Here is a 25,831-nt window from a genome sequence, read left to right on the forward strand (position 1 = left end):
ATCTACACATCTGCTTCTCAAATTAACAGCATGATCTGACACTTACTATCTCATTTTTATTCTCAAAATCTAGTAATAACTGTCAAATGTATTTACTATTGTATGACTAATCAAGGCACAAATGAATTAGATTTAATTACACTAAAGCATTGTGTGGTTTGCTGTAGTACTTCAACTTGATCTTACAACTCAGTACCAACTTTTTTTTGAGTTTGACCTCTCCACTTTCTAGGTAACAAAGATTATGTACTTTTATGAAGAAAATAGCATGGCATACAAATGTTTAGAAGATTACATGATAGAGGAATGTAGCACAGTTACAGAGTGAGACTGGAGAACCGTCACTGCTTTAGGGCATGCAGTTCTGAAAGATGAGCAAGGTTTACAAAAATTCTGTTCGATATGTGAGGCTGATAAGCCAGGAAGATAAAGGTCTAATATGCATGAATCAAACATTCAGTGCTCCCACTTTTGATGGTAGTCTGATTGGTTTATCAGCTACAAAGTTCTGAAAAATCAAGCCTTTTTTGGTTTGTTTTTAGGAAACAGAATTTCAAGTCTCACAATATTAGTCCACTTTTTTTTTTTGTGAAATAAAGTGAAATACTCATTCATACACTTCATCCAGAGTGCAGTAGCACATAATGATAGCAACACCCAGCATCTGTTGGTCTAAATATTTGCAGTAGTTTAGTGGATGCCCATTGGCCTGGAAGTCACTGTGAAAATCACCACCATTTTCTGTGTTGATATAAAGACTGTGTCGTTATAAGTTAATATATCAATGATGAAGTTATTAACTTCTTGCTCTGATGAGAAATCAATACAGTTCTGCCCAAAGTCTTCTATTCACACATGCAATGTGTGAGCAGCATCAGACAGGTTCTAACATTATGTTAACAAAACTACAGACAAGCAGTGAAGCACAAAAGATCACTTTATTTTCCAAATCACACCTCTCTCATTCTTGAAAAGGTGTATTTCTAATTGTTACTATTTTAAATATACTCTATATTTTCCTGTGAAGTTAAATACTTTGAAGAAGAATCCCCAAAGAAATAAATACAAAGCACAACAGTTTCACTTTATTATTTGCTTTGAGCGTTGTCTGGTCCTGCATCCACTCTGGCACTCTGCTGCTCTTTGAAACTGTAAAATCCACAGCCAACCTCCCTTGTTTGCCACAGCCCTCTGCTCATCAGCTGTTAATACAAACTGTTAATACAATGCCAGAGCATGCACAAAATAGCTTATAGCAGTTTAATAATTATAAAACTTTCATTACAAATACACACATTACTACTAAGAAAATAATTGGGATGCTTCTTTTTCTGGATGCCCCTAGAAAATTCCATGTTACAAAATGCTTGTTTGATGATATGCATGTCTGCTGGTGAAAAGGATATCAGTACTAACAAGGTTTGCCGGGTTGTTAAATGGATAACTTACAAAACCAGACAATTCCCAAAGCTATCAAGTGGATCACTGCAGCACAATCTGCAACCAGCATTTTACCTGAAACCTAAATAGCCCAAAGGGTCAGTAATGCATATCTGCCACATTATAAAATGACAATAAAATGACACCAAGGTAATCAGAACACGCCGTGTGGGGTTTATTCTCATATGATGAGCACAGTCCAATGCAATAGCATGGATCCTGCAGACAGGGATCATGATGCAGCCTTATGATGCTTGTCACGATGTTGGAGATGTGGCAGTTGTCCAGTGCAGGCAGCATCGTGTCCCTTGAAAGAGAAAGCTGAAGCATTTCCCATACCAGAAGTTGCACTCCTGAAACGCTTTTCTTGAAAGAGGTATCAGGGAGAGCCTGAACAGGTGAGGCTGTGAATTCATCCCAATTACATGTCTCACTTGGGACAGTGTTCCTTGAAAATGCATTCAGGGTCTGACAGGCCAGTTTTGCTAAATACACAGGCATTTTAATGAACATTTGAAGACTATGACAGAGGCTAAAAACTGTAGCTGAAACTCATACCTGTTCACAACAAAGTCTGAGGTAGCTTAGAACCACTCTATTAGAAAGAAGAAAAGGGATTAAATGCACAAAAACTTCAAAATACAATTATAATTGCTACAGAGAAGGGGAAGGTAACATAGTGTAAAATGGCTTTAAATAACTGTCTGTCAAGAAAGAGGAGCCACTAACAGAGAATGAGTGAAAAAGTTCGCTAAGAGCTAAACTTCTCTTTAGCCTGGCTCTGAACATTAACACTCACTTAAAAAAGAAAACCAAAGACAATAGTGACATTGAGCAAAACAAAAAGGAAAGAACATTTTACGAGACACTGGACAAGGTTAATAGACACACAGTCCAAATTGTGAAGTAATGCTGTATTTCACAAAATGAGTCCATGTGCTTCGTGTGATCTTCAGATCCCTGGACAGCTGAAATACCTTCACACAGGGACACTGAAATGTTATGAATTCATTCAAGGTTCACTCTTGATGATGCAGTTTACTTAGATAAGAACACTTATGTACAATTAATGCCTTGGACAATGCACTACTAACAAATTGAGCGTGTATCTGGTGTACCATGGTGACAAAGAAATACTTAAAATTTATATTTAAATTCAAGTTATGTAAGCCAGCATAAAACCTGACCTACTTCCTAAGTCAACAGTAAACTTCTTACTTATTTTCCTCTTAAGGGTAAACAGGAAGTACAAGGCTCAGAAGGACTAGTATTTCACACATCCATAGAGAGCAAAATTCTAATGTTGCTCACTAGCACTTGACAGCCTAGCAGTAGTTGCCTTTAGAGTCTGATGTGAATGAAAGGGGATGATGATATTTTATTCAGCATGGGATAAAGAGGTAAACTAAATAATTGTTTGGAATTCCTTAAGACATCAAAAAATGGAGGAAAATTACAGGGAACATCCCAGCAACACTGATACGATGCTATGTAAGGAGGAAAAGAAACAGAGTAACAAGCAGGTTGGGGAAAGCATGTAGGAAAAAGTAAGAGCTGGAAAGACCGGGCACAAACAGAACTAGCTCAGACCACAAGAGCAATCTTTGTGTTGCTCTTGCCATAAAAACTACTAAAGCCTCACTTCCTATGTTCTCTTTTAGCAATCACATTCAGATAGATAGATAGATTCCTTAACAAAATTCCATTTTTAAACAAAGAAAATGCTACAGAAACACAACTTTGCAAATAGTCACTCAACTTGCTTAATACATACGTTTCCATCACTATATATGCACAGACACAGCCATGTAATTCCACACCAGTCTTTCTTTCCCCTAAACTCCTCTCTTTGCCACTCCAGCTCTTGCTTTAAGAGAGATTTCTAATCTAATTATTCAAGTCTCATGAGCTCTTTATTACTGCATAAAAACATTCTCAAATGTTTTTTTATGTAGTAGTAGTTAAAAAACTCTCAAAATGAGTAAATTTCTGAAACAGATCCAGATCACACAACACCAACACCCTTGTTATTAAAAGTGGCAAAAACAAACTCGGAGAATAACCCAAACAGGACCCTGGTCTGTAGAAGCAGAAGAAACCTGCCCCTGTTCTCCAGCAGTGAACCTGCCATGATTGTTTCAAAAGCCATTTCTCAGCATGACAAATCTCTATGAGAGATTTCTGAGAAGAATCTTACCATCTTTGAACAACTGAAGATAACTCAAAAATCCAGACAGCTACAGAAGATGCCCAAAAGCCAAATCTGTGACCTGACTATGTTTCAAAAACATATGCTAGAAGTTCTCAGCAAAGAAAAAAATTTCTTAACATCCGTGATTAAACACACTTATTGGATTCCAGGTATCAACCATAAATCTTGCCACCTAGCAACCATAGCTCAGGAGTACAAAGAAAACAGAAAGGTGATGTAAACCACGAATTACATGAATGAAGGAAAGGCTGAACTGCGATTGTTCAACCTGGAAAAGAGAAGGCTTTGGGATGACCTGACTACATCTGTCCAGTACTTCAAGTGAGCCTACAAGAGAGATGGAGTCGGATGTTTTACAAGGACATGCAGAGGCAGGACAAGGGGGAATGGCTTCAAACTGACAGAGAGTAGGTTCAGATTAGGTATTAGGAAAAAATTTTTTACTATGAGGATGGTGAGGCACTGGAACAGGCTGCCCAAATAAGTTGTGGATGACCATCCCTTGAAGTGCTCAAGACCAGCTTGGATGGGTCTCTGAGCCACCTGGTCTAGTGAAATGTGTCCCTGTCATGGAAGGGAGGTAGGAACTCAATTGATCTTTGAGGTCCCTTCCAACCCAATCATTCTGTGATTCCCTGATTCCTCTACCGAAGGACACCGTGATAACTAAAAACTACTGTTCACCTGGACTACAGGGCACATAGTTTAGACACCCTCAACTGAGCAGTAATACCGTCCAACTCACTTGGTATTTCAGAACTTGGCTGGTACTTTTTGGACACACAGAATTTGGTGTAAAAGACCATATTAGATTAATCTTGTAAATTCTTCAGACTCAATATAATTGACTGAAGTTGTTGATGTGTATTTGCTGATTTTCAGGAGTCAGAGGATTAATTCTGAAAACTATGAGAAAGTTAAAAACTGAGCAGCTGCACAAAGAGAACAAGATGATAAGTACAAAAAGGATGAATAAAAGTTCATTTTACCAATAGTGCAGCTTTCCTCCTCTGTGATAGCCCAGGGCCTAAAGTATTAAGAGGTAGTCGAGAGGCATGTTTACACCTGTGCAGGATAATGCCACCACTCATTCAAATATTTAGTAATCTGAACTTCAATTCCATTACATTAATGCAAGGAATCAATTATAATTTCTTAAGAATGCTGAGTTGTATTATTGTATTAGGCTGCAAGGAACAGTACAAGAAGTACTTCTCTAATGACTGGCTGTGTGAAAATGAGTAATATCATGGGTGTACGGAGTTCATTCTTCACTTCCACCATTTGGACATGCCATAGTAATTAAACACATACAGTATGATAAGACGGATATGTGGTTGCACAGGCAGTCAGTACATGGGCATATGACAGATGCCTGTAGTTTCCTACAGCTGCACTTTTTAATTTGGGCTTTCTTTATCTAAATAAAGCTGCAGAGTGATTTTAAAACTTTTCATGTAAGCATTCAAAGACAGACCCAGGTTCTGCTGTGGAATGTGAATGGGACTTTGCCACTACCTCAGGCAAAGCTTTGCGATGAAAGCTTGACAAGGCCAAGAAGACTGAAGGGTTTTTTTCAGCAGGTAACAGAAGTCCTGTGAGGGTTTATTCTGTAAATACTGCAAGCCACAGCAGACAAGGTAGCTAGGAGGAATATCTGTGTTCTTCAGACTGCACACATCTTTGAGATGAGCATTTAACTTGCCTTTTATTATATATACCTCACTACAGCCAAATCGCCAATATTTAACAACTGGACAGAAAGTTTGGACTGGTTCACCTGTACCTTTTTTAAACATTTACACTTTTAAAGCAACCAGCATCCTGCCATACCACAACAGCAGCATTTGACATCTGTCTGCATAGATTTTTTTTTTTTTTCCATTTTGGAGCTTTAGAACATATTCTAAATGCAAGCTAAATAATTAGCTACAACCTCAGTTTAATGCACAAATACACACACACATACATACAAATATATATATATGTGTGTATGTATGAGTATTTAAGCAGTCCTAAAACTTGACCCAGGACCTTTACTTCTGTATCCTGAACAAAGCTTTGTGAAGCTTCCACATATACAAGTTAACTAGTTATATACAAGTTAACCAGTACAAATGTTAACGACTATCAGTTCAGAGAGAACTAACTATATAGAACCATTAACTGAGAGATGAGGATGGAAACCAGGTTTCAAGCATCCTCTGGGACCTACAATTATTTTTGAAGCATGGTTTAGTCCTCTGGCAACTGATATGATGACACACAAGCCTAAACATTTACTCTTGGATACATTAACTCTTACTGGCTCTATCATTTGCTTACTACTCTAGTCAAAACAACAAAATTACCAATGTATTTGCTTGTTTATTTGACAGTAGATTAACACCTGTCAAAATATAAGCCAATTAATATCTTCATAGAGAAATGCAATCTATAGCTTGTGAAATCAAAGTTCTAACCCCTTATTAAGTGTCTCTGAATGGGTGTCACTATATAACCAGAACTACGATGACACAACAATAAGACAAGAAAGGCAATAACTTTGTCATCTAAATTTTGTACTGAAAATTTAATTAGACGGAAACAATTACAGACTTATTTTGCTTTCTTTTATGGAAACTAACTCTCATCAAGTCAGGTACTCAACTGAAAATTCTCTAATGCTGTCATTAGTAAAGACAAAGACACATTAAACTGAATTTTTCAGCAATGCTGAGAAACACTGAGCTCTTACATGAGTTGTCATAATGAATAACTGATTTTCATGGAGAAAATAAAGAACTGGAGCTCTGAAGGAAGAAAACTGCAATGAAGAAGGGTTCTTATTCTAACAAAATTAGTGATATCTCCTCTGTATTGTCTTTTACATTAGACTTGCTTTAACTTCTCTCATTGTAATTCCATTTAACAGTCATTTGAACTTGTTTAAAAGCTGTTTGGAAATAGCTTGAAAAGCATCTCGAAAAATTGTAAGCTGCACAATGTTTGCTCACTTTAAAAATTAATTTCCTCAGATAATAATTTTCCCCGACAAATAATTTTATTCTGTGAATAAAAACCCTTTTATTTTCATTTAGAAAATACTAACTAAATAAAAAATTTTAGAAAGGCCTTTGCTGAACTCCACGTTAAGTTAAGTCTAAGCCTGAATTCAACCTATGGAAGTAAAATCGAGAAAAGAGGGCCTGGGGAATTTAAAGATACTGAAGTACCAAATAAAATCAATGGCTCAATATTGTCAGTATAGTTATTTCCATTATGCAGAACTCGAACAGGTCTATTTTATAGTTTCTGATAAGAAAGCAATGAGTACCTAGTCCGTTTTGCTCTAGCCTTGTTCTAAACAGGTAAGATTGATTACACAGTTCTGAAAAATTACAGCATTTCATCACTTTGATAAACCCGGAAACTACACCATAACATACTTTCACTGAAAAGAAAAGCAAAGATAAAAAAGAAAAGGAGAAAAAAAAACCTTCAGAGGAATATACAGGAAGTTCATCTGAACTTGGGAGTCAATAAATACAGACAATAAATAGAAAAAATTAAAACATTCAAACAAAACCACAAATCAGTTCTGTGTTGTAACCTCCTTTGTTACTACTAATGCATTGCTAACACAGTGTTTAAGATGAGAGACCTCTTCTTGGCAATACCGATATTCGGGGTGTTTGTTGGTGGGCAGTATTAGAAGACCCAGTGGAGTTCAGCTCTCTGTAAACACTGTATCTTTAAATAAAGAGGCTAAAGGTTGAAAGTGTGAAGGGCTTGTGGCAGGGCTTGCCTTATAAGCCTGGGAGCACACTGGGCTCATCTTGATGCCAGGTTCTTAGAGCAACTCTAAATAAAATAAAGACTCTGAGAAAGGCCATTTTAACTGAGAAGAAGTCTAATACTAAAAACAGCTATTCACCTGCATGAAGGGATAATGCAAAGTTGTTTTGGTTTTTTTTTAATTGATTTATGGGAGTTGGAAATTGAAGGGTCTGTAGGACCTCAAGAGTTTTTGCTTTGGGGATTTCAGGTATGTTCATCCAGATTCTTGGCAGAGAGTGAACATCATAAGAAATAAAGAGACATTTCTTTTCCACAATGAATTACAGGACAAGATCAAACAGATGTTCCATAGGTTATAGCCTGCAAGACTTATTTGTATCATAAAAATTAACTGTGCACATCAAAGATTACAAATGGAAAAATTCCATTCTTTCTCTGAGAGCCTAGGCTCAGAACAGATGGCACAACCTTTTTTGATTTTAGTTTTTTTAACATTCTCTGCAATGGTGGCTACTAAATACTAACAGCTAGGAAGTTATGCCCTTTGCTTATCCACGGTTTGAGAAAAGCAGACTGGTTTGATGGAACTGCAAAGAAATACCATCACTGCCATGCAAGGACTTACCTACAAAAAGCAAGATATGCTCCAGACATCTCAGTAGTACCAGGATGGATTACAACTGAAAAAGTTTTCTGCTTTTAAAGGGAAAAAAATTCCAACTTTTTGGACTTGCACATAAACATGAGAGTGGCATCCTCAGTAGCTGGTCTCAATTCTTCCATGCTCAAAGGCTGTTAAGCCATAAGGTAATCAGCCCTGCAGACTGGGAGGTGGCTGGCATATGCAGTATCCCGCCTCAGAACTCCACACTGTCCGAGGCAGCTGTAGCACATGAATTAGAAGCTTTATACAGCACAGTGGGCATCCATCTTCAGCAACAGACATTCACAAGTCAGAACACAGCCGTGGGAAGGGAGGGAACTGTATGCAAATGTCAAAACTAAGCTGTAATTTGGCAATGAAAAATACTATAATATTATTGATATAGCCTAATCAATTTTGTTTGAAAGAAAAGGGATATTTTTTGTGTTTTTTAAATATCCTCTGATTAATTGCTACCACTGATTATATTTCTTCTTGGGTTTAGCACAACTAGTATCCAACAGGGAAATTATTTCAAATTAAGCAGTGTGATAAGTTAAGATACAATTTGCTATGTTGATATAACTCATTTTATCACTATGGTTATGTAATTGGAAAACTGCATTTATCCTGCACTAGCTTTGTTTTCTTCTGACAAGGTTATTTATCACCACAGGAAATTTCAAGTTGATAAAACTGGTTAGCTGACATTTCCAATATAATATACTTTGTGAGGAGGAGCAAGCATCCTAATCAATTTTGCCAATTATGCCAGTGTTTGTCTTAATACAAAATCTCTTTATCTCTGAAAGACTGGCATGGAGTTCTTCCTAAAAGTCATGCAGATCTGGAGAGTAAGAGACTACATCATCATCAGTGTGAAAACAGAACAAGCAAAGTAGCAGGCAATGTAATCCAGACAGATATGGATGGATAACGAATTCTGTGACTGTAAAGTAAGAACCAGATCTTTTACAATACAGTGCAAAAGTATATATCTTTTATGATCTTTTATGAAGATCATGAGAAATGTTAATGCATACACAGCCTTTGAATTTTTAGCTGCAGATTGTAAGACAACTCTTCTTGGAAAAATGTAAATTATCTGCAAATTTGTCTTTTGGTATTTGAACAACTGCTTGTCAGTGACCAGATGGAGTTCCACTTTTCTAAACCAAACATTTTTGATGTTCTGTTGCAAGTTGTCTTACGCAGGCAAAATTTAAATAGTCATCTTCAGGAATGAAAAATACAATTTTCTTCAAGACAGATGTTTGATTTAGAAACTTCCTTTTGAATGTAGGAAATGACAATTTTGTACTCTGAAAAGTCAACTAAGGTCAAGATTAATATAGGTACATTAATTAGTTTGTTGATATCATTAATGCTTTTCTTGTCATCCCACTGATGAATGACAGAATTTGCATCTCAGCAGGTAAACATGGCTGATACTTCCTTAATCTACTGCACAGCATTTGCTACAGTTAAAAATAAGAAACTAAGTGGAATACAGAATCAAAATTATTTAGAAAACAGATTACTAGTTACAAAGGAATATGGATGAAGAATCACTTTTAAAATAAAATATATTCTGGACTGATGTGTTCCATAAACATTTTTTTTTGCTAATAAAAGCCTCCAGGGAACAAATACTTATTTCATACACTTTCCATTCTGCTTGAGTAATTTTATATTTCCACTGTAGCTCTGCCTTTTATTCCCTTCTGTTTTTCCTTGCCTTGGTTAGATTAGAGAGGTAGGGTGTTAATGGGGTACTTGATGAAGACTGAAGACCGATTTTCTCCACCCTTGGAGACCAGCCTGATTTGAACATATTGGGAGAGTGGAACAGTCTCTTCATGTCCTTGGGAGAAAGTCTTTTCCATTTCAATACTTCCACCTTTCAGACATGGTCTCCTTCATTCATACAGAAAGAAAACGTGCCAGCACAAGACGGTTCTGTATAATTTCATAGAATATCAGTGGGGCTGCAAAAGCTCCCTTTCAACTGCCTTTATGGCTGATGAACATGAGGATGTGAGGTGGATCCAGGAGGGGAATGCAGGGAAGCAGGTGCTTGCAGCTCCAACAGGGCAAGAAACAAGCTACTGTCCACCAGTCCCCACCTCTGTTGTTGCTACTTCCTTACTACTCTCATCCTTGTGGGTACTGTTTTGTGCTGGGCACTCAAAATGCACACAGTGAAACACCTAGAAAGAACAAAAAATGAAGATAAAGCAAAACAATTTAATGCTGGTAAAAACATGATCAAAATAAGATGAAGTCTATATGGAAGTCTATATGGAAGTCTGCAGACCAGATCAGTGACAAAGTCAAAATAAAATGTTTGACTATGAGGTCAAAAACATTTACTCGTGGGCAATAAACATTAGGGCAGGGACAACACTGGAGCAAGAGAAGGCCTTCAAATTATATCAACCTTTACATATGGCACTAAAAATAAGAAAGATGGTTCCAAAGCAGGTAGGGATATTTGTAAACAATTTTTTTTCTTTGCCAACTAGCAGAAATACCTACTACATGCTATTGGATAATAACAACAATTATATTAGTAGTCTTAAACACATTTTATGATCTAATCACTTCCTAAAGAGGCTGAATGTTCACGCACACTAAAAATGAAATTTAAATCATTACCAACATGATTCTATTTCAAGATTGCCCTCTGCTGTAATAATAATGGCAGCTCTACAGACATGTCCTGGAGTATGTAGAAAGGCATTCAGAGTGTCCAAGGTGGCTGCTGCTTCATCAGATGAAATATTCCATTTGAAATAGTGATCATTTTCTGATGATTCAAACAATACCTGGGACCAGTGTACAGGTGACTGTATCTTAGAGTAAGAGGATCATGTTCTTAAGCATTTTTTCCAATTTACTTTTTACTTTACTTACTTCTACTTGTTCTTGAAGAGCCTGGGAGGAGAAGGGGGAGGAACTCTTTAAAATTGTTACAAAACCTCTTTCCATATGATATTGTATTGCTATGAATTGCACAACGTTGACACATACTAAACAAAAATATTTTTTTACACTGCTTTAAATTTGCTATTTTCCCATGCAGTATAGTTTAAAAGCTAAAGCTCGATGAATATGAAATCCTGATTTTTAACATATTGTCTCAATTTTGTATACTTTTATGACATCTTCTATTATTATTCTCTTTAAAGCTCTTCTCACAAACAAAGGTAATCTCTTGTAATCTTAACTGCCCTTTCCCAGACCCTTTCAAATTAATATGGGCAGAATCAAATATCATAAAGAAGACACGGATATACTACATATTCATACAAGACTACAGAATACTGTATTTTCTATCTTTTCTCCAATATAACCTAAAATCCTGTTACTCTTTTTGACCATCCCTGCTCAAGTGAACATTGAACACACATCTGCACTGACATGTCTGCAGTAGCCCCAGGTCTTTTCTGAGGATGTAGCTAGCTAATTTGAATTCTGACAGCATACATAAAATGAATTTTAAAAAAATTTTGGTCACTGCTTGGTTTTTTTTTAATCCCCAGTATATTTTCTTGTGCCCCTCAGCGTAAGTTTTTTATGCAGATACATTGCAATATATGCTTATATTTCTACATATACACTCATGCTCACATAAAGATGTATTTCTGTGCCTTTATATGTACATAGATGAACAGATTACAAATCTGCACAAGCACCCACACATGTGCACACATGCGCACAAAATGGTTTTCCTCTGCATTTCTTCTGTTTTTTCCAAAAGCTGAACTAATTCCTATACTGGCATGCATTCTCTCCATCTGTTACAGTTCTTGAGAAGCCAATTTTTGTATTTATCTACACTTTTAGAGAAGTCCCTTATGTACTCAACCCATTCCTGTGTCTTTAAAGTAACAGCTATTGTAATTTTTCCAGCACTTTTCAGGATAAGGCCTTGTAGAAAAGAACATTCTCTTATCCGTGTAGTTCTGTAAGATGCTGCTTTCCTTGAAAGGAAGCACAGAATGTGATGGAGGTCTCTAAGCCAGAAGATTCCATAATTCTACTGTTTGCCACAATAATAGCATGTCTCATTTAAAATCTCACTTTACATAGTGATACAGTTTTTTTAAACATAGTGTGGATAGCCCTGAAATTTAGCTAATACTAGTCTAGAAAGTCAGAAGTACACAATTCTTAAATTGTAACTTTCATTTTTACTGATTCTTTCATATTAAATTCTTAATGGTCAAAACGTGGCATATTGACAAGCCTGTGAATTTGGAACTTTATTCTCAGTTACTCTGCCACCTCAGCATATAAAGAATACAGTGTGTGGGAGAAGCCTAAACAGCACAGTCGAGCCTAGCTGCTTCATCTGGTATCAGAATTAAGCATTTCAGAACAGTATCACTAAAACAAACAATCTTGCATGTGCTTCTCTCAAAAGAAAAAAATGACAGTTCAGGATCATCCTTTGACCCACACCATGTTCTACTTCTCATGGATATTTTAAGAGAGGTCAGACATGCAAAGCAGGAAGGCCAAGTACAAATTCACTGGCGCAATAATTTCTAAGATAAAGCTCTCACATCAGCAGCTAGGTGTCCTTTCCAGGTCAGTGATACTGAGAGAGGAATAACAAGAGAAAATTTACATCAAGTATCACGTGACCTATCTGACAAATAAATGATAATAAGAAAAAATAATTTTCTCTACAAAAGTAAAAAGTGTGCCACAGCTCAAGAAAACAGAAAGTTACACTTCTATCATGTTCTAATATACCAGAAGCTATTCAAACTCCAGGTCAAAAATTTTGTGAACATGTCTTTCAAAACGTGGAAAACATGGCAAGGAAAAGATGAGTTTAAAAGATTAAAGAATTCACAAAATTGAGAAGTTTTATGGGATTTCTTTTAAATTCCAAAAATTAACTCTTCCCTTTAGATGTGCAGATTGTGTTTCAAAGTTCAAAGATATGGATAGGTAGAACAAGTAAGGAGTATTTTGTACCTATTACAGTAACACTCCTCAATAAGAATGTGCTGCTGAATATGCTGTATATTTAATTTAAAATGAAAATGGTTTGACATACTGTACAATCAGCTGTCGGCAAGTAATTCTGGACACTGCTTGTACTCTTACTGAAGAGTCTACTGAGACTATAGAACAAACCAAGACTTTGGTTACACTGTTCCTATTTAATTTGTAAATATGAAAAATATCTTGCTGCTTTCTTTGGAAAACTAAAATCTATGACAAAACGTTATAGACCCTCTCTTTAATATATATATATATAAAAGTAATTTAGTAATATGTGCACACTGACAATGTTCCTCCTCTACAGGCGTTAAAAGAAATAATTTAAAAAATAAAAACCAAATTACCATTGGAAGCATATTTTACAGACAAAAGAAAAAACAGCATGTTTTTACAATTCAACTGAGACACTACATGAATGGCTGTAACCTGTATCCATACTCATCTTCACTACAGTTATGCAGTGCTCTATAGAAATGTTTATACAAGATATTAAATTCCTTGGAAATAGTAACCAATTTGAAATTAAAGTTATGGCTAAAAGGCCATTGCTCTTCAGGGCTTAAAGCTACCTTCAAGAATTCAAAGTTGAAAGCAATGTTTCCTGCATTGCTAAGTTTATGCAATGCAATGCATGTCGTTCTTTCTTAACAAAGAGTTGGGAATTTACAAACACTGGCATGAGAGGAAACAAGACACTGGGAACAGACAATGCCATTGGATGACGCTCCCAGTGCTTAGGAACCAGCAGCCCCAAATGTTAAATACAAGCAGAAAACCTCACCTCTGGAGCTGACAGATTCTAATTAATCCAAATGTAGTAGTGCTACCCCAAGCTAAGTATAAAGCATCAAAGTGCCATGTTTGGTGGTGACCTACATGTGTGGGATACAGACAGGCAGGTCTATACACACAAACAGTGGCTTTTGGTGCCTCTTATGTTGTATTAAGTCCTAATGTAATGTCATATAAAGTCCTAACCTCACAAAGACGTACATATACTCTTAAATTCACATATTGTAAATTGCTTCACTGAAGTCAAGAGTAAAGTCTGGACTTAATCTGAGACACAATTACTACAAAAGAGAGAAGCACAAGTAAACAAAGAAGGGATGACATTGCACTTGATGGGCTAGAAAAACATTTTTTTTTTCTGTATAAAATGAACAAAAATCTCCTGGTTTGGCCACTATTAGTCAACTGATTTACCAGGCATGAAAATTAATTTTAAGTGAATGTTATGCAAATAAAATTTTCTTATGAATAATGAGATTTTTCTTATGTTTTGTTAATTAAAAAGATAATATATGGGTGATAGATCCCAAGTATATCAGACACCATACACCTTTCTCTAGTGCACTAAATTGGTATTTTAATTGTTCATCAAAATAAGGATTAATTTAAAACCAAACCAAATAAGAGTGTTTGATGGCAGTGTAGAAAGGCCAAAATGAGGAATACATAATAACACTGTTCAAGTGTTTTGCTAGATTGCCAGAGCAAAAAGATGAAGTACATACATTTGAGAAGACCTTATCAATTTCACTGCAAGATATGAAAAACTGTGTTGTAGTATATTCTTGAAGAATATAGGGTTTTTTAGAAGTTCCTTACCTCATTAGCTGTGTTGCGAGTTCCAACTATTCTGATAAAAGATGCAGGCTGTTTATCAAAAGTGATTGTTTGCCAGGATCTACAAAGAAAATTCAGAAGGACATACAAATATTGAACACAATCACAAAAGCCTCCAGTAAAACATATACAATGCATTCAAGTGACAGTATGTACTGTCATCACTTAACAGGGCAAATGGAGACCTTAATAGGGCAAATGGAGAAACATTTTCATTGCCTGAATTTCTGTAGAGTTGTGTTCCCACTGTATATCCCCTCATGGTTTGTCCCTCCATATCCCCTCTTTGTATCTGTTTGGTTCATCCCAACTTTCCCATCAGTAGCTGTATGTCCATCAAACCCCAACCCATCCCCCTGTCTCCTCCCAGGTGATGTGTCCATCACCTCACGACCCTTCCCCTTTGTCCAGATCCTTCTGTCAGGGTCACCAGGTAACTGGACCCTGGCTGGGACTCCTCACGCGCCCCCTCCTCAGTGGTCACCCTGAGGCCTTGCCCCCAGAGAGCCACTCCCATGTCCTTCCCCCTTTGGCTGTTGCTTCCCCGCCCCCTATATCTGGCTGCTCTGGGCAGGGAGACTCCCTCTTGCTCTGGATGCCCTTCAAGGTCAGATGTGGCCTGGGATCTCTCCAGGCCCTCATTAAACTTTGGAACTAATCCTGAGGGAGAGCGCCTCTTTCCTTTGCTTGTGGGACCAGATCATCTTTGGACTCATGTGGGAGCTTCTCCAAGCCCCCGGGATCCAAGGAGAAGTTCCTTCCCTCTGCCCGCCTCGCCCCACTGCCCAGCTGGCCGGGGTCCACAGGGGATCTGTTCCCGTGGATCCGAGGGGGAGACGCAGCAAATTTCCAGCACTACTTCCTCATTTTTAAGTGTCTTGACTTTGCTTATGCAATTTCATACATACCTTATACCACTATAATTTGTATGCAGGGACAACAATCATACTCTGAAGCTGAAAGTTCAGAAAATATTCAAAGTAAAAAGGCCTGGATCAAAGCCAAAAATCCTTAACTAATATTGACTGTATTCGATTAAAAAAAAGGTCAGATAAATAAAAGTGCATCCTACTATTAACTGCTCACAAGAAATTACCAGAGTTTGGTTAAAGAAAATTACAACTGTAGGAGAAAAAAAATCCCCAATCCAAACCATGAAAAACCCCCCAACTTTTCACACTCTAAGTGGAGTAGTAGAGCAAGAGGAGCCAAGCTTTCTTTGTGTGGACCAAGGTCCTTCCAGGAAGTTACAAATGTCAAAAAGCACCATTTGCAGTTCAGGCTGTGAGCACTTCCCCCTCCTGACCCAGTGGCAGTGAGGAGAACAGACCTCTCTTCCAGAACTGATGTATAATTTTCAGGCTAGACTGAGAACACTACAGGTACATAGGACCACTATAATCTTTGTTCCTCACTCATACTCATTTGATCTGAGTGAGGTGCAACACCTCAAGCAGCCTAATACACAGCAGGAAAAGGACACACAACTTTGTGCTAACAGTACAACAGAACAAATAAAAAGAATACCAGGAACTAGAAGTTTCAGTTGGGCATCAGTTTTCCACTAGTTTAGTACTTAAACACATTAAAATTTAAATTATTTTATATTCATAAAACATGAAAAAGAATTCCAGAATTTAACTTCTCAGCCAAACCAGACTCTATCACAGAAGGCTTCAAAAATAAAATTAAGTTAGGTCTAACTTGATTAATTTACTATGGAAAAAAGCCGAATAGTTTTCCAGAATGGGTTGTGAATACCTTCAGACAGAAGTGTTCATGTAAGAAAAAGGGGACCAAAGCAAAACTGGAATAGAACACCATTCCCTACCAGCAGACTACCCCAAAGCCTGGCAGTATGAACAGCTTCATTGCTGACTACTTGTCTGACAGTTGATTTTTCTCTTGTTGGGAAAACTCCTTTTGTCACAAACATAGAATTTCTCAGCTTAATTTAGCTGGCTATTACTTTTATCACTGCTGTCTTGTTATATTTGCTTAAAGAAGATTACAAATGCAATCAAGTCCTAATTTCAAGTAGTTTACTGGTCTTACTCCATGAAGCAATGGGTGTAATTAGAATCATTCATGGTAACAGAAAGGTGTGGTTTGTGGCAGGCCTCAGAGGTAAGCAGTTATCTCTACCTAATGGTATGGTTTATTTATATCCCTTATATGGCTATACCTCATTCTTAAAGCTCAGGCTGTTTCTTCATGCTCTAAGTAAAATATAAAATGAGAATAGACTATTTTGTTCAATGTGTCAAGACCTGAAACATTGTTATGATTTAAACATTTCCCCTCTAAACAGGAGAATTATTCTTCTTGACATCCCTTCTAACAGTACGCTCGTACACTCAAGTCAATCTCCATGGGCAAACAGAACTTGTTATCTTGAACTACAATCTCCCAAAGATGAGAGGCTGAGACAAAGAGATGATCACAGCACTACTTCTCATAACAAAGCATTGCCACAGTTTGCATTATGCATATGCTATGACATTTACACACAAAAACTTTATGCAAGGAGAACAATGATGTATGTAAAAACCAGTTTGCTTTCTAGTGATTTGGAAAACGTTTTAAAGCTACACAACATAGAAGAGTTTAAAATCCGAAAGAAGCTATTAAGAAGAGCCTGTGCCTCCGTAGACACTAATGTAGAGTCTGCGCTCTTAGTAAGAAAATGCATTAATTAGAGATCATAGACTAGAATAGAAGTGGTCTGTATTTATTTCTACTATTTCTGAGCACTGGTCAGATACACACTGCAAGAGCTCAGTGCAGAATTTCCAAGCATGGCAATAAATACCACTGTCTGTGCTATGACATGATACCAGGGAAGCTGATGCATCTATTTGAGAATACATCTGAATAGCACAACAGATAGTAAGAGAAAAAGATCTCTGAAGATTGTTTTGATGACATACTTCCAGATCAACTTTTCCAGGAAGTTCCTATGACTGTTCACTTCCCACTGCATTGCAAGTCCTTAATTTCTGCTACAATGGTTTTATTAGGATTGGATTATAATTGCTCCTTTAATAATATTAAAATATAATAGAAAAGAATAAAAAGAATTCTCGAGGGCATGATAGATAGGATTTTTAGTAAACTCAGTCCTAAGAATATTTACTATTTTGGTATGTGTTCATTTCAGCCTTTTCTCATTGGAAAAAGAAAGTCAAAATTACATACAATTAGTAGGTGAGTTACTAAAATTCAAGAATATTTTCACTAGAGAATTAATACTTAATTGCATCATGAGAAAATTAAGTATCTCATTTCATTTTCTTAGTAAAAAGGAGAAAAGCCAAATAGAAAATAAGCCAAGTGGATTTGGAAAGAATCATTTTTGAAATAATCAAGGCAAACCTTCACTAGAAAGATGTATGGATTTGCCTGCAACAGTATATTTGAGAATGTTGATATATTCAAGGCAATACCTCTACAGTATAGACATTATTATGCAGCAAAGAGATAATTTATGCATGTAACTATACCCATAGGAGAAAACAAATTTCTGACAGAACATTATCAAAGCACATCTGACCTCTTTTTTGCATTTTTTGCTGATATAAAAATTTACTTTGAATTCTATTAATATATAGCCATAACATTTTTTCAGTGGTGTTCCTCAATTAAAGACATCATAGGTAATCCTCAAGTTTCTTTTTAACCTTTATTTTTTACTAATAGTTATCTCTGCTGGTACTATTTTAATAATTTCAGTTTCTCTGTAGAAATTTTATTTTGCAAATTGTTTTGTAGTCATGTCATTTATCTAGTCCTGCCTTGCGTATGTGCTTACTTTACACTTTCCTCACACAAGCTTGTCTTTCTATTCTCAAAATCACTTTTGGTAGTCTTTATAAAAATTTCCTCCAAACTTTATACATTGCTCTCACATTGATTCACATATAAGTCACACTATACCAGAAGAGCAGCATTAAAGCAGATCAAAAGCACTTCATTTTTAGCCTGGGATTAGATAGTTCTGTGTAATGGATGGCATTTCTTCACCTTTACTCCCCATATGCCAAACAAACAAATCTTTCAAATTGGTGGCAATACTTTTGCTGTCTTTACCTGGGACATGGTCATAAAGAAGCTATGAGAATTTACGTCTCTCATAAAATGACATTGCTGTCTTTTGGACTTTTTGTGTCTCTGTACAGCCTATTAGTGACCCTGTAACAAATACAGTTTTCAGGGTTTAGCTTTATTAAATATTCAGGCAGTGTTGATATTTTTTTATGCTTTGACACCTGTCTTGCTAGTTGATTTGTTTTAGATTTGCTGGCTCAGTCTGCAGCAGTTCTGGTCATCACTTTCACAACAGAAATAATCACTGTGTCAAGCTGAGGTTTCCATGTCGAAGATAAGACCCAGGACTAGCAGCCTACTCAGATTTCTACCAGGATCCTCAAGCTGAAATGCAGCACTACAAGTTGTTCGCCTAGCAGCTCCATTTTAAAAAAGAAATTAGCCTCCTTACAGTCCTACAGCGTTTAACACTCTGCATCTCACCTCAGCCACACGACTTCTAACTCTTGTTCTGCCTGACTCCTCTAAGGAGACACAGTAACTGATGATTAGCATTCCAAAGCCATGCTTGCGTCCTGTGAGCCTATCATATTTAATTACATTTTAACTATATTCGTCTTCTATAATAGCCTGAACATAATTTAGATAATTATCTTTTGCTCTCTTATTATCTGACTCTGCCTGTCTCACTTAGAGCTCCTTGCAATGAAAATCACTTTTTCTATTTAAACATATAAACAGACTCTTGGGCCAATAATTTTCACCTCTCCAATAGCAACAGCTGAAAACCTGATGGCTTTGTGCATCTCACAATCTCTTCACCATACTTTTATTCAGAGAAAGGAAAAAGATCACTAGAAATCACCCCGGTTTCATATTTCTTCTTGTCTTTTTCCTTTTTAGGCTATTGCAAGAAGAATGCAAGAAATTCTGATATCCAGGTAAACCAAATGAATGCCCTGCTATTCATTAAACTATCTATAGCTCCAAAACAACAATTCACCTCCTAAAGAACATAACGAGTTTTTTCAGCATTTGGAATATTTTCCTAGTTATTTCTAAGAAAAGCTGCTATCTTTCTAAATATTTATTACACATAATAGGACATAAACAGTGATTCTTCCCCATTACTTCCTTCTCTTCCAGAAAGAACAACTTAAGAAAAAAGTGGAAGCTTAGATTTTATTAGGGTTTTCTAATGAGCCAGTGGCACTACAGAATACTACCACACTGTGGGCTTAGCAGAGCAGCACTGATCAGAGCTGAAACCCAGTTCAGGCCAAAGATGTCAGACAAAAGAGAAAGCTGTTACATGTAACTAACATTCATCAAGCTGTAATAATGATATCATATTCCTATCAAGGCCTGCTTTAGGCTAAGCATGTACATTTTCAATGTGCACATCATGTCTCCTCACTTTCTAAGATGACATACAACTTCGATATTTCTGTTCCTCACTTCAAGGGAAAAAAAAAGCAAAGCAGACTGGGAAGCAAATTTAGCCTCCATTTTACTTTCTAATATTTGTCTATATATACCTTATTCTACAGTAAGTTATGAAACACTTCGCTTATTTGGATGTTGACTTGTTCAACTGTGACTATGTATTTTTTAATGGAATTTGTAAAAGCAGATAAGAGGACAATGAAAGAAGAGTTGTATCCTTTTTTTATACATTAGTCTGATGACTGTACTGATATGAAGAAGGCAGATTGTAACCAGCATGTGATGCTGCCAAATAAAAGAATTGTGTGCGCAGATAACCACACTGAGACTTACTGAGACTGGCGGAGTGCCACAGTATGTTCTGCATGGTATGTTATACCCGCTTCTTTGTTAATAAATACCATACTAACCTTTCTTATGGAGTACCTACAAAATAAACACAGAAGCACACACCATAAATGCTATAAAAGTAATTGTTATACAGATACTCTTCGTTATAAAGGTCTACAGCTACCTTATAAATTGCCTATGAAACCCATGTTTTCCACCATAACAGTACTAAACAATGAAGGGAAGTAATACTCCCTCTCCTGTTACAGCTGTACCTTAAGACAGGAATTCAGAAAGACAGACCCTTAAGGAAGTCAGACTGAGTAGCTGGCTCGGACAACCCCTTGCTATCCAGCCTCCCAAGCGAGGAGGGAAGACAAAGCATGAGAAAGAAAATATTGTTAGGAATCAAAGGTCATAGATGTTTTGGTTCATAAATTGAAGCCAACTGAGATAAATTCTAGCAGTGGTCTACCAAAACTGAGTTTCCATCTCATGCTGTGACCATGACAGCACTTTCTCAATAGGTGGCCTATGAAACATGGGACTCCTAAGGAAGCAAGGAAGATCCAAGCTGGAAGTAACAACTTTTTATCTGTTGCTCTCAGAGATGGAGGCAAAACTGACCTAATTATGCATCTTGGCAAAAAAAAAAAAAAAAAACCAAAAAAACCCCAAACAACACCAAATAGTCAAAAAGGACTTTAAGTACTAACAGAGGTAATAAAAATTATTTGTATAAATATTACAAGAGTCTAGATTAAATGTGAGAATAATAATAAATACTAAAAGTCACCTCTTGCAGTATTTGTTACATAATAGCTTTATATATTGATAAGTAAAAACATGCATGAACATCTTTTGGGAAACTTTCCCTCAGAAGTTTTTATTGCAAATATACTTCCCATAAAGACTGCATAATTCTGAAAGCATCTGAACCAAATTTGTAGCTATTTGTAGGATAATTTCTATGATTTGGTCCCTTGCACTAATCCAAACAAAATATCTGTCCTCTATAAGACTGCTTACTAAGCTGCTATACATGTTCTATTGCATAGGATTTGTTGTAGAAACAAAATGTGGGTTTGATAAAACAGACCTACTAGAAAAAAGAACTCTGACATATAATAGATTTCATGAAGTCTGTACTGGCTTTCTGACATCTTTATAAAACTTCTCACTTGAAAGACTCCATATAGTAAAAACCTGCTTTCAAAGCCTCAGCGATGACCTTTTAAATTTTTTAGAAAAAGTATTACAAGAAGAAAGTGTTAAAATATAGCCAAATTAAACAATATGAAAACTGAATGTAATAATTATCTTTCTATCTAAATGAAGCAATAAATTTTCAAATATTTCCACATACCAATGTAGCCAACTGCTAGCATTTCTGTACTGCATAAGCTCATATAATTTAGCTTACTTACACCTTTTTTCAGTTCCAACAGGTCTCCTTTCTTTACTCCCCAAAATATAGCAATTTATATTGCTATATTATATACTCGCCAAATTATTAGCAATTTGCTGGAAACTGGCAGAATGCCATAAGCCAAAATTCTATGTTGTAGCAAGAACTGTGCATGTAGTACCTACACACACATCCCTGGGGATTGGCAGTGGCAGACAAATCTGACAGCAGACAAAGCAGACAAAGGCTGTGAACTGGAATAACTTGAGAGTTCATCTTCTTTCTGTGTACATCAGAGCATACATGCACATGACAAGTCTGCATAATCCAAGAGGCTGAATTGGGTTTTTTGTGCTTACTTGTTACCAATAGTTATTGCTCCCGATGTTCACATCGGTAGCAAAGATAGGAAAAGCTATGCAATGCAATAACAAACCCAATAATACAAGTAATAGGATGCTTTCAACTTTGAAGACTTCTTGTCCCCATAAATCTACAACAGATTGTGTGCTACTTTTATTATGTAACTTTTCATACCAATGGAAAAGTTGATTAAAAACAAATATATAAGCAATTCTTTTAGAGATATGAGGCAGAAACATGCTCCCTAATTATCAGTTTCTTTGTAGTGTGTACACTAATGCTATTTATCGCACTTGTCTCTTACATTCCCCAGGGTGTAATTTCACGGCCCACTCGTAAAAACTTCACATTTACAGCAACCGCTCTTCTATTACAGTCGATAACATCTAATTGACATGTCAAACCTCCAAGGAATGCAGTGAATTGAACTACAGCCTCAAAAGAGGATAAAACAGTGAAAAAAGTAAATCAGCATTTGTCTCCTCCCAACAGCAATACAAGCATAGTGAGGTTTGGTAATGGAAGGGAGGAAAACTGTTACCCTTTCTACTACCACACTGAATTATCTATTAACCTCAATGTCAGAAAGGAAAAGCCTTTTGACCTCAGACTGAAACGCACCCACTAAAAACCCTGAACCTGACTCCAGGACTGCAGTAATTTTAGACATGAGAGTGAAGTGAACCAAAAGAGACAAAAGTAACATATACAACTTTTCTTCTGTTACTTTTTGAACAGAAAAAATGAAAACCCCTCAGAATAGTGTCTAGTAAACTGAATTTTACTATTTAGTTGGGAACTCTCTGTCTTCAAAACTTATAGACAAAGAACTGGGTAAAATTTCACAAATACAATTTTAAAAAGAAAGGAAACATGACTCATGATGAAAGAGCACAAAACAAAGTCGGGCAAAACTTGTTTGCATAGTAACCAAGGTATCAGGAAAAAGGTAGAATGATTTCATAAATCTGTACATTAAATATATGAAATCCATTACGAAAGAAAAATTAGTTTACAGGTGTAGAAGAAAAATGGAATGAAATTAGGTCATATGATGATATTCTATACTGGTATTGAGATATAAAAAATATTTCTGGGAGAATTCAGTGCAATAGAAAAGCAAAGCGCAAAAAGGAAGTATCATCTCTTTAAGCATATAAAACAAACTGACAAAGCATTATTCTAAAAAAATAGACTACATGCCACACAGTGCAGGAGACCTCAAAGGATGAACCTAAAGATATAATAATTCTTCGGCTTTGTGTTTCATGGTTATAATCAGTCCTAGTAAAAACATTACAGTGAATAAATCAATGGCTTAATACTGCATGAATCTCAATGCAAAACACTTGCAACCCTGAAGACCGTACCTGTTTTGGCCAGCATAAACAAATGGGTACTTTTCATAGTTTTGATGAAATTAGATATTGAATATCAACAACTGAGTGAGGGCAAACCTCTTGATTTAACATGTTAACACCCAACTGGCCTCCTGACAGTACAAGGAGATGTCAACAGTTGCTGTATTATTTAATTTTGCCTATAAGAAAGGCCTATAGACAAAAAAAAAAAAAAAAAAAAAAAAAAAAAAAAAAAACCCAAAAAAACCCCGGAAAAAAACCACCAAAAAAAACCAGCAACAACAACAACAACAACAACAACAACAACAACAAAAAAAAAACAACAACCCACAAACCCTTACATTCTAAGTCATGCATATTTGGGTATCTCTTATTCATTAGTTTATTATCTTAAGCAACAATGAATTTCAAAGTAAACAAACATAGCCACAAAACAACAGTTCAGGTTTTAGGCATTCCTTTCTTATCTCAGGCAGATAAATGGGCCAATTAGGATAACTTTTTGGTAATAATATTTATTTACACAGGTGCTAAGAGGATGCATGTGTGGGTACGCCTACATGCGTGTGGGTGTATGCATGCACGCACAGACATCTTCAAGAGAGAGAATTTAAGACTCTGAAGGAAAGCCAATGTACTGCAACCAGATAATAATTCTTGAAAGTAAATGACCATTTGTTTTAATTTTTTTATTTTGAATAGAAGACCATACTACAAATATTTTACACATACTGAATTGCCTTTTCTTCTTAAGTATGTTTTTCTAGATGGTAATAGCAATACATGTATCTATTTTTAATTTAACTATTTTTGCTGGTCTCCAAAGTGACATTCAAGTCTTTGCTGGCATGGGGGAAAAACTCAGTACCTAAAAGAAACAGGTAGTGATATTGTGGGTATTACTTGGTATTGCTTATCTTCTCTGAGGCAAAACTGAGCTAACATCCAAATTGATGTCAGATTTACTGTGGTGTTTTCACAACTCTCCTCACAGCAATGTGTGTGAAGAGGAGCTGAGACCACAGCAGTCACAGGGCAAAATGGAGCAAGGCAAAACTTTAATGAATATGGTACACGCAGAGCTGTAGTGAACAAGAACATGGAAAAACATTTAAGGCATAATAGGACACTGCAGTGTGCAGCTCCTTGTTACTCTGTTGAAGGCTTGCTCAAAAGATCCATGAATATTTGTGGCTGAAAAGCAAACACAAGGAACTGAAGGCAGAAGCAGAAAAATAAAAAAGACAAATTAACCATCTGAAAACCCTGTGATCCTGAATTGCTGTTAAGAAACGTAACTTTAAAGAAGCCAGACCCTTCTTCAATCAAGTTAGAATCACCTACAATAGAAGCTAGCAAATGAAATGTTAGATGCAGAAATTTTACACTGCTGAGAGGCTCCTAATGCTCTGAAATGGAAACTCTGGTTTCTCTCTGTGAAATTTTAATTCTTTGTGCTTAATAAGACAGCACTGTGAAGCTGGAGTCTTTCTTCTTTTGCCTTATTAGAATCTTTCGAAAACGTGAGCATATAAATTCAGGGAAAAATATGTACTTCAATGCTTCTATCGTGCAGGGCTTAAAAGCTCAATAATTATACAAAATGACCCTTTATATCTGTCTGACTTCTTCCAGTAAGCATTATTAGTGGGATAATGAACAGACTAATGAGAACTCTTAGTTTATTTTTATGAAGTGAGACTTGAAATTGAGCTTCACAGTGTAGCAATTTCCCAGACAACTTGCTTGAATATATTTCATTTTGTATTGTATGAATGTGACTACAATGAGCTCGGCAACCCTGGAGCAGGCATCTAGATTTCATAAAGTTGCTGTGAAATTTGCTTCATGTGAAATAAATAGGATGAATCACAGTTGAAATATACTTCATTTGACAGAAGAAGAGCTACAAGAAGAGTTTTGCTGTGAAATTAACTGCATGTAAAACATGACAAAGTATGGTCGAAAAAATCTGCTTGACATCAGAAGTACAAGAACAGTTCCTTTTATGCTGTTCCACCCTGCCACTTCGGAGCTCAGGCATGAGACAGAATTAAGGACTACACAGAAATTAGGAAAAATGTTTTCTTATTCTAAATATGACAGGACAATAGATGCATGCAAAGCTGTTGGGAAACAACAGAAGAGAA

General features: G+C 36.3%; 1 protein-coding gene across 3 annotated transcripts in view; it reads right to left on the minus strand.

The window, feature by feature from the left end:
* Positions 1 to 919: 919 nt before the first annotated feature.
* Positions 920 to 25,831, minus strand: part of BTBD9 (BTB domain containing 9) — a 126,315-nt gene continuing 101,403 nt past the window's right edge. Inside the window, exons 11-13 of one of the 3 annotated variants that reach the window (XM_030268621.4) lie at positions 14,709 to 14,787; positions 10,992 to 11,012; positions 7,592 to 10,285 (exon numbers count right to left, since the gene is read on the minus strand). In XM_030268621.4, the coding sequence (XP_030124481.1) occupies positions 10,181 to 10,285; positions 10,992 to 11,012; positions 14,709 to 14,787 (205 nt within the window). In that variant the 3' untranslated portion in view covers positions 7,592 to 10,180. Of the gene's footprint in view, positions 10,286 to 10,991; positions 11,013 to 14,708; positions 14,788 to 25,831 lie in introns of all 3 variants that reach the window. The other 2 variants (XM_072927300.1, XM_012572421.5) reach the window with 2 other exon arrangements.

Source organism: Taeniopygia guttata, chromosome 3 (genome assembly GCF_048771995.1).
Source record: "Taeniopygia guttata chromosome 3, bTaeGut7.mat, whole genome shotgun sequence".
NCBI classification, from domain to species: Eukaryota; Metazoa; Chordata; class Aves; order Passeriformes; family Estrildidae; genus Taeniopygia; species Taeniopygia guttata.